The 9,208-nt window shown below is 62.9% G+C and overlaps 1 protein-coding gene across 1 annotated transcript; it reads right to left on the reverse strand.

The window, feature by feature from the left end:
• Window positions 1-677: 677 nt before the first annotated feature.
• Window positions 678-4,521, reverse strand: ADRB3 (adrenoceptor beta 3). Its single transcript, XM_075174704.1, has 3 exons — window positions 3,227-4,521; window positions 2,144-2,211; window positions 678-1,711 (listed from the first exon to the last, which is right to left on the reverse strand). Exons 1-2 carry the CDS (start codon window positions 4,519-4,521, stop codon window positions 2,172-2,174), a joined length of 1,335 nt encoding a protein of 444 aa, XP_075030805.1. The 3' UTR covers window positions 678-1,711; window positions 2,144-2,171.
• Between the last annotated feature and the right edge of the window lie 4,687 nt (window positions 4,522-9,208).

Below are 9,208 nucleotides of genomic sequence, written 5' to 3' on the forward strand. Positions count from 1 at the left end.
AGAGCTGCATTTTTCTCTTTATTTAGTGATTTCATCCTTGCTGGGTAGTAAAAGCAACATGCGCCAAAGGAGGATCCCAGCAGGGGCGACCCCCGGCACCCCGGTCCCTGGGGCTGCAGCCGGACCCCGCAGGCTCCGTGTGGGAGCTGGGACTTCCCCAGCAGCAGGAGGTGGCACTGGGCGCCTCTGCACGGGCTCTCAGGGAGGGACGGGGTGGCCGGGGCAGGTCGGGGGGCTGCAGGTGCGTGGGGTGCCCCGGAGCTCCGGGCATCATCCCGGCACAGGGCTCTCTGCCCCTCCCAAGCAAATGTTCACACGGGTGAAAAACTCCTGGTTTATGGTGGGATGGAGGTGCCTACTTTCTGGTGCATTCCTGGGCTGGCAAACCCCGGGGGGGCACAAAGCTCCCCCGCGGGGCAGAGGGCTGGCCCTGGGGAGGGACACCCCTGCCTGCCAGGGAGCCCCGGCAGCGCCAGGCTCTGCCTGCCCTTTTGGGGTGCGGGGAGATGTGGCAGGGCTGGGGGCTGGCACGGTGGCACACCCAGAGCACAGCTTTCCCCTGCCTGCCCGCTCAGTCCCTGCCGGCCACAGCCCCGGGAGGGGGACGCACCCCCGAGCCTGGGGCAGCCCCTCGGGAAGGGCGCGTGGAAGGAACATCCCTCTGCTCGGCACAGATTCGAAGGCATCGCAGAGTTTTGAAGGTTTATTTCACGCAGTGGGTGGGGGGAGACAAAACAGGACAAAAACTTTACAGTCACCGTGACATATTTACAACCAACATCATCCCCAAAAGTCGCCGTGCGGCAGCGTGGCGTGGGCACACCCCGAGCTCTGCTCGCACCGCAGCGTGCACGGAGGAGCTGGACTGGCCCTGTTGCCGCTTCCCACCACGCTGGCAGCACAAATTGGTTTTAAAGCTGAAGCGAATCACCTCCCTGCCCTCACCCCACTGCCCCACGAACCCCGACCAGCGTGCAGGGGCCTCGGGATGAAAACCGCCCTCCTACAACGCTCTCCCTGCCTGACCCTGCTTCTGCTCCTCCAGCTTCATCTAAACAACCCCCCCATCCCTGAACGGCACGGAAATATGGACATCTGCCCCAAACGGAGAGGGAGAAACAGGAGGAGGTTTGACAAGAGCATAATTCACATTTTTTGCCCCGTCCCCTCTGCTCGGAGCTCCCCTCGCTCCCCTGTGCTTTTCCTTTGCTAAAGGTATCACTGCAGCTCCTGGGATCACACCCTGCCCTGGGGATGCAGCGGCTGGGGCAGGGATGGAGTGGAGATCCTGGGAAGGGCTCGTGCCTGCAGGAGGCTCTTCTCCCCTTCCTGACGGGCTGTCCGAAGCCCAGCTGACGCCAGGACAACAGGGTCCTTTGGGAGAGCAGAGCCGCTGGCCACTGCATCCCGATGCCAGCCACGCCAGGAAGCACCCCCGGGGTGGGAGCTCGTCCCCCGTCTGCACGGGGAGCACGGACACATCTCCGAGGCTGCGCTGCCTCTTGGCAAGCGGCTCGGGAGCTTTTTCCCAGCTGGCTCCAGCTCTCCAGCACCAACAGCACGGAGGAGCCGGCTCCTCGGGTCCTGCTGTGACCGCGAGCGCTCCCAAGGGAGAGCCCCTCTCGTCTCCGGGTCGGTGCCTGCACTGGAGGGTCCTTCCAGCGCCGTCGCCCCCAGCGCCGTTCCTCCGTCCCCCTCGCAACGCCCGGCCCTGCAAGAAGAGGGTGGGATGTGATGCAGCATCACACCGGGCTCAACCCTCGCAGCTGCATGGTGCCAGGGACGGGGATCCAAAGCAACTGCCCCGGGAGCAAGGGGAGCGGCGTGCGCCGAGCGGGATCCAGGGCTGGAGCTGGGCAAAAAGCAGCACGCGTAAGGTCTGGAGCTCCCGCAGCCCGTAAGCCGACGCGGCAGAGGCAGCCGCCCCGACGGGGGTTAAAGCATCCCGGGGCAGGCGGGGAGGTGTCAGCAGATGCCGGGTTGACGCCAGGCTCACGTGCCCGAAAGCGGGCAGCTGCCTGCGGGCTGGCCAAAGGCTGCGCTCCCCCAGGGAAGGCAGCGGCCAAAGCGGGCAGAGGAGACGCTGCGAGGGACGATCGCCCCGGCCCCGCCGCAGCACCGGCCGAGGGGCAAGCAGACTCACTCTCTTCCCAGCTCTCGGCTGCTCCCAGTCAGACGGAAGGACCCACTGGCGTCTCTCTGCCGGCAAACCTTAAACAGGAGAGCACAGTGCGTGAAGAGCCCAGACCTTTCCCACGATTTACTGTCCCGTGTTCCTAGGATGGATAAATCCTTCCTCAAAACACGCGACTTCAGCAAACACTTTCTGGCACCTCTTTCTGCACATCTCTGCCAACAGCAGCTCTGCCTGGCAGGAGCCTCTCCTGCCTTCGGGCGTCAGGAGGGGTCTCGGACCAGAGAAAGCCGGTTAAAATCCACAGAAATCACAATAATTCAAATTTTGTCATACTAATAAAAAACTCAGGGGGGAAAAACCCACCCTAATTTGCAGAAGGAGGTGTAAATCCACGTAAGGGTGCAGGCAGCGGGGGGCAGGGCAGAGCCACACCAGAGGCGTCCCTGCCAGCCCTCCGCCCTGGCACGGGGCTGCGGGCTCCGGGAAGCCCTTCTCCGTCCGCAGGCTGACGGCAGCGAGGGACAGAGAGTGATGAAGTAAATTCCCGTCCCAGAATTACACTCTGTCAGAGGACAAAGCGACCCGCAGAGCCCAGACTGGCGACAGCGGCCCCCGGCTGCCTCACCGCGGAGGGGCTCCCCGCATTTTCCTTCTTTAACAGCAGAAAGTGGAGCGAGGGGGGAAGGGGGGAATCCCAGGCTTTGGGACACGTTCGTGTTCGGCTGGTTTGCTTCCCTATTTACCACCAGCATTTTCTTTACCGAGGAACAGCAGACCCCGTCCTGGCGGGCTGGGGTGTTCCCCAGGAAGGGACAAGGTGGGACTGGGCTGGGACCCCAGTTCTGCAGCCCAGGGGAGGGGCCGGGGTTTTAGGGGAACCTAAAGGCAGAGGGCAGGGGTTCCCAGCCCCGCACCCCCGTGCCTCTCCCACGCACCCTGGGCACTGCCTGCCCTCTGGCTCCGGGGTCTGCCTGCCCTCCGGCTCCGCGCTGTGCCGTCAGACCACAGCCCCGCCATCGACAGCCCCCCCGGTCGCACCCCAAGGGCTGGTCCCCTGGAGCCCCCCGAGCGAGCGCCTGCGGTACCTACTCATCGAGCTGCGAGCACAGTGTTGTCTGGGTGCCCTGCGGCCGGGACTCGCCCAGGGGCTGCTGCCGGTGGCCGCTGCCCTGGGACAGGCTGGTCTCCTCCGTCCGGCTGCTGCAGCGGCTGCTGCTGCCACTGCCCCGAGCCTCGCCGTCCTCCCCAGGGTGCCCGGGGGCCACCCCCTTGCTGTCCTCCGAGGGGCCCCCCCGGGGGCTGAAGGCACAGGGGCAGCGCTGCAGGTCCTGCGAGACAGCGTGGAGCCGGCGGTCGGCACGGCGTGGGCAGCACAGCAGCTTGCGGAAGGCGCTCCTGAAGTCGGGGCTGCGGCAGTAGATGATGGGGTTGAAGGCTGAGTTGACATAGCCCAGCCAGTTGAGGAAGAGGAAGAGCTGATCCGGCACCAGCGGCCGGCAGAAGACCTTGATGATGTTGGCCACGAAGAAGGGCAGCCAGCAGAGCGTGAAGGTGCCCATGATGATGCCCAGGGTCTTGAGCGCCTTGTGTTCCTTGATGGCCAGCAATCGGGAGGGCCGTCTCCGCCGGCCGCTCCTGGAGCTGGGGCTGGGGGGCTCCTGCAGGAACCTCACCTTGTCCTTGCCGATGAGCTGGACGTGCCGCGTAGCCACAGCGAAGACGCGGACGTAGACGAAGATCATGACGAGCAGGGGCACGTAGAAGGAGATGGTGGAGGAGATGATGGCGTAGGTCACGTTGGTGACAAAGTCGCAGCAGCGTGGGTCATTGTAGCAGCGCACCGCCTGCTCGTCGGCCCTGTCCCGCCACCAGTGATTCATGATGGGCAGGAAGGAGATGAAGGCAGAGATGGCCCACACCAGGCACACCACGGCCCGCGCCCTGCCCTTGGTCACCAGCGCCTCGTACTGCAGCGGCGACGTGATGGCGAGGTAGCGATCCACGGCGATGGCGCACAGCGTCTCGATGCTGGCCGTGACGCACAGCACGTCCAGCGAGGTCCAGAGCTCGCACACCATCGTCCCGTAGGGCCAGTGGCCGCTCAGCAGGATGGTGGCCCCTGGCGGCACCACCAGCAAGCCCATGATGAGGTCGGCGCAAGCCAGCGAGGTGATGAAGACATTGGTCATGGTCTGCAGCCGCGGCGTCTTGGCGATGGCCACGATCACCAGCAAGTTGCCGCCCACGATGACCAGCACGGTGAGGCTCAAGGCGGCCCCCACAGCCCACTGCCGGCCCAGGCTGGTGGCCCCGCTGCAGTTGCTGCCGCTGCCCAGCGCCGCCGCCCCCCAGGCGCTGCCGTTGCCCGCGGGCAGGGCGGCCATCTCGGCCGGGCGGGGGGGCTCGGGTCCCGCACCCCCGACGTGCGCACCCCGCTCCCTCCCCCAGCACCCCGCTGCCCGCAGCAGCCCTCGGGGCGGACCGGCGGGGCTGCGGCGGGGCCGGGCTCCCCTCCGCGGCGCTCCCCGGGCCGCTGCTGGGAGGAGGAGCCTTTAAAGGCGCGGGGCGGCCCCGGGCTGCCCCGCTCCGGAGATCAATGAACGAAGAGCGGGCTGCGGCACCGCCTCCCCCCCGGCCGGGCACCCCCCGGCCCGCCCCGCTCCCCCTGGCATCCCCACGGGACACCCCGGCCCCTCGCCGGGCACCCTTGCCCCTGCCTCCCAGCCCCTCACCGTGCGCTCCAGCCCCTCTCCGTGCGCCCCTCACCGTGCACTCAAGCCTCTCGCCGTGCGCCCCCGACCGTGCGCCCCCGACCGTGCGCTCCAGCCCCTCGCCGTGCGCCCCTCACCGTGCGCCCCTCACTGTGCGCTCCAGCCCCTCTCCGTGTGTTCCTCACCGTGTGCCCCAGCCATTCTCCGTGTACCCCTCACCGTGCGCTCCAGCCCCTCGCCGTGCGCTCCAGCCCCTCGCCATGCGCTGCTCACTGTGCGCCCTGGTCCCACACCATCTATCCTTGTTGTTCTCCGCGCACCCTGCGCCATGCCATGCACACACCAGTCCCTCGCCATGTGCCCTGGTCCTTGTCTGTGCACCCCTCCCCCTGCACCCCTCATTCGCTCTGTGCACCCCTCACCGTGTGCTCCAGTCCTTCTCTACACACCTCAGCATCTCGTCCTGCACCCCTTGCTCTAAAGCCCTCACCATGCACCCCAGGACTTTGCTACGTGCCCCTCACCACGTGCCCCTCACCGTGCTCAGGCCCTCCCTGGGCAGGACAGGCTGTCCCTGGTGGGGACAACGACACCCCTGTCGCCCCAACATCAACAGAGGGATGGCAAGATGACAGCCCCACTCCAAAAGAAGACATCCAGGGCATCTCACAGTCACTATTTCACTTCCACATTTATTGCCCAAATCCCCTTCCCAGCTGACGGAGGAGAGTGGGCAGACCTTTGCTGCTCCCCCTCCTGCTTTCGGGTGGGTGCTGGTGGTTCGGAGACCCCCACCCACACTTCCTTCTCCACTCACGCAGGGCGGCAGGGAGCCACCTCAGACTGGAAGGCACTGGGCTGCTCCAGAGCCCCAGCAGCCTCAGCCCCACCGCTGCCCCCAGCTCCGCTCCTCCTGAAGGCCCCTGGGCAGACTCCAGAGCGGGTAATTTTTTCACTATCAGCTATTTATACAAATACTGGAACTTCTAAGACAGGCGCTCTCCAAATATGGCATTTTGAAGTTTCAGCCAAATGGGGGAATGTTGACAAAGAGGAAAAAAATATGTGTAAAAAATTATCCAGTTGGCATTTCTTCCCATTCATGAGCTAGCAAAACAGAGCCCCATTTTTACAAGCTTGATCTTTACAAGGCTGTTTTGGTTTTTCAAAGTAGTCAGACGAGGTCTTGATGCAACCCCTTTTAGCTCCCAGCCTGGCATTAATCGCTGGCTTGGACTGAGCCCTGGTCTTGCTATTTACAGGGTGATCTGTCCCTCCACATGGCACAAACGAGATGTGTGCAGGAAAAGTCGTCGTCTTTTCAGTGTGGCTGCACGTGCAATTCCAGCGTGCATCGGCACACGGAGCCGCGCTGGATTTTGTGTCTGAAAAACAAAGCAAGAGCATCTGTGGGAATGTCCATGGATAACAAGGGCATTGGGCTTGGCTCCCCGGAGCTGGCAGAGGCTGGGCATGGGGCAGGATGCTCAGCTCTGTTCTCAGCTCTGCCATCACCCTGCTGGGTGACCAGGGGCTGGTGGCTTCCCATCCTTGCCTCCGCTTCCCATCCTCGCCTCTGCTTCCCATCCTCACCTCCGCTTCCGATCCTCGCCCCCGCTTCCCCAGCAGCCCTGGTCGCCCGGTGTGCGCCCACCCGGCAGAGCTGGGCAGTGCGCTGGCTCCTGGGCACCGAAAGGGCTGCAGGACACAGCCCCGGGGGTTTCACAGTGTATGCTCCCGCAGATGGTCCTTCACGGCATGTTCAGACCATCTCCACACCACCGTACCCGGGAGGGGAGCGCTCCCACCACGTTCAAAGCGAGCAACAGGCAGACACCGCTGCCCATGGCAGGACAAAGAGCCAGGCTTTCTCCAGGCGCTGAAGGCACCCAGAACACCACTTCTGATGTCTTCTCTCCAGCACTTAAAGGAGACTTTTCCTCCCACTCCCAGACAGGATTGCTCGGCGCCCTCCCTTCCCAGGGAGCCGATTCGACTGGGGAGAGGAAGGGAGAGTCCCGGGCATTTCATCAAGGCAGGGGAAGTAACGTGGCTCGGTATCTTTGTCCCAGTTTTACAGCTGGAAAAGCTGAAGCGCAGAGGTGCTGGGTCCGCACAGCCCTGACCCACGTGCCCGCTGCTCTAGAGCCTCGACCCAGGCCCCCGCGGTGCTGGAGACCCTACCTGCACCCTCCAGCCCAGGGCTGAGGCACCAGGGAGAGCATCCTCTCCCCTCGCCCATCCCTGCCACGGGCCAGAAACGCTGGCCCGGCTCCCTACCTGCCATGGGCAGGGGGAGGCAGAGCCGGCCCCGGAGAGACCCCACGGGGAAGTGCTGGCCAGCGGGTCAAGTGGCTGTTTAGAAGACTCTGGGAAAATATGTTTATGCCATGGATCAGAGCAGCTCCTTTGGCTGTTGCTACAGAATAAACAATGGATATTTAAAAATACTTCTTTATACATAGAGAGAGAGTCAAGATGGATTAGGAAAGATCCCTGCTTGGGGATAGATGGGATGCAGGGAATGAGCAGCACAACTCTCCTTGCACATGGAGCTTCTGGTGCCCGTGGATGTGTTTGGAGAGAGGAAGCAGATGCCCGAGCTGGTCCCAGACACATCCGAGGGGGCACAGGGTCTGCCTGGCCATGGCGTTAGGGGGGTGAGACGGCTCACGTAGCAGCTATGGAGCCCTTTGCAGAGGGTGTTTAGCAGCTCCTGGAGGACGCCTCGTCATGGGGCAATTTCACCTGCATACAGATCCTAGCACCAGAGCAAGGTCCTGGATTCCTCTGAAGGTGGTGCTGAGGGCAAGGGGCTGCATACCAGCCTGCAGCATCAGGCTCCCCCATGCCCGCTGATGCCCAGCACTGCCCTGGCAGCGAGCAGGAGCCATCCTTTAGACCAGGGGAGGATGGAGCAGGGGCTTCCTCCATGCCAGTGTTTCTCCTGCAAGGAGCTCAAATACCCTTTTGTAGATTCCTGGGGAAACAACCTGCGATCATTCAGAGACAGCTGGACACAAGCCCACCTTTCTCCAGCTGCTGCACCAGCGCAGCCCCCACACAGGGCCAGGGGAACCTGCTTTGAGCAGCCCTGGCATCCTGAGCCTGTGTCGGGTGTAAATGACCCTCGCGATCTTAAACGAAGTTTTCACACGCTGGCATTCCTGCTTAAGTGGATATAAAGTCCCTGCACTGTTTAATCCCTGTCCCACAGCCTTATCCACCCCAGCCAGGCTGCATGCACACAACATCCTAATCAAGTGTTTCAGGTTCACACGTACGGCTCTGGTTCTACTAATCCCCCTCACCGAGGGTGTAGGTGAGGCATGATCCCAGACATGTAAAGCAGATAAATCAGCGCCTGGCATTTAGCAGATAGAGGGGAGCTTGTGACGGCTGCAGGAGCTTGGCAGACACAAGCTCTGGCTCTAGCCCGCTTAGGGGAAGGGCAATGCACCCCGCGGGGTGACAAGCTGGTGTTGGTCGCAGTGTCAGCGCTGCAGCCTGCCTCGGCGCTGCAAAGTGAGCCAGAGACGTGGCGGGGCTGAACCTGTCACCTGCAAACTGGAGAGCCAGACCTTGTCCAAACCAGAGGTACCCCAGCGTGCCTGTGCGGATATGCACCGGGATGAGGCTGGCCAAGGCAGGACGGATCATTTCCATCTGCCCAAGAGATAAATCTAGCCCGGGCAAGTGGTGCTTGAGCCTGTGCACAGGCAGCTGGCAGGGAGAAGGGTACCAGCTATCAGATCCCTGCCCAAGCTCCCATGACCTGCCCCCCCAGGTATTAAGCACAATTTTAATCCTCTATCCCTCATGTTCCATTCGTAATTGCATCTGTGAGCTCCCTAAAGCTGGCTGGGTCCAGAGGGGACAGGCAGGCACTGAGGAGGGGCTGAGGCTCGATGGGAGGAGAGGAGAGACTGGGCAGCAACAGGCAAGCACCAGCTTTGCCTCCCAGCATCATTAAACGCAGCACATTCAGACTCTGCCGAGGCTGAGCCGGGCTGATGCCACACTAGGATAAAACAAAAGCTTTTTATAGCTGGGAACCCTTGCTCGCTCTCTCCCCTGGCACGCTGTTTGCATACTCGCCATTACAGAACAAGTGATAAAAAAACCCAGCACATGGCAGGAGTCACAGCAGCATTGCTGCTCGCTGCCTTCGCCGCCGCAGGCGCACCGACGGCCAGGACGGGGGCATCCCCCTCTGCCTGGGCCCTCCTGCTCTCCCTTTGGCTCAGCCTTCCTCAGCTTCCCCATCGCAGCAGAGGGTCAGAAGCAAACCCAGTGCAGCAAGTGATTGCCCTGGCACTGCCGACAGAGCCTTTGGGGGTTTTTGCCTGTCCATCCCCAG

This window comes from Calonectris borealis, chromosome 27, assembly GCF_964195595.1.
Source record: "Calonectris borealis chromosome 27, bCalBor7.hap1.2, whole genome shotgun sequence".
In the NCBI taxonomy this organism is placed as follows: domain Eukaryota; kingdom Metazoa; phylum Chordata; class Aves; order Procellariiformes; family Procellariidae; genus Calonectris; species Calonectris borealis.

Bases quoted from the DNA above. Each gene is read 5' to 3' on its own strand.
- ADRB3 (XM_075174704.1), bottom strand. From the start codon at position 4,521: ATGGCCGCCCTGCCCGCGGGCAACGGCAGCGCCTGGGGGGCGGCGGCG. The intron at 2,212-3,226 runs GTAGGTACCGCA...CTCCTGTTTAAG, and splicing joins CTGTGCTCGCAGCTCGATGA to GTTTGCCGGCAGAGAGACGC.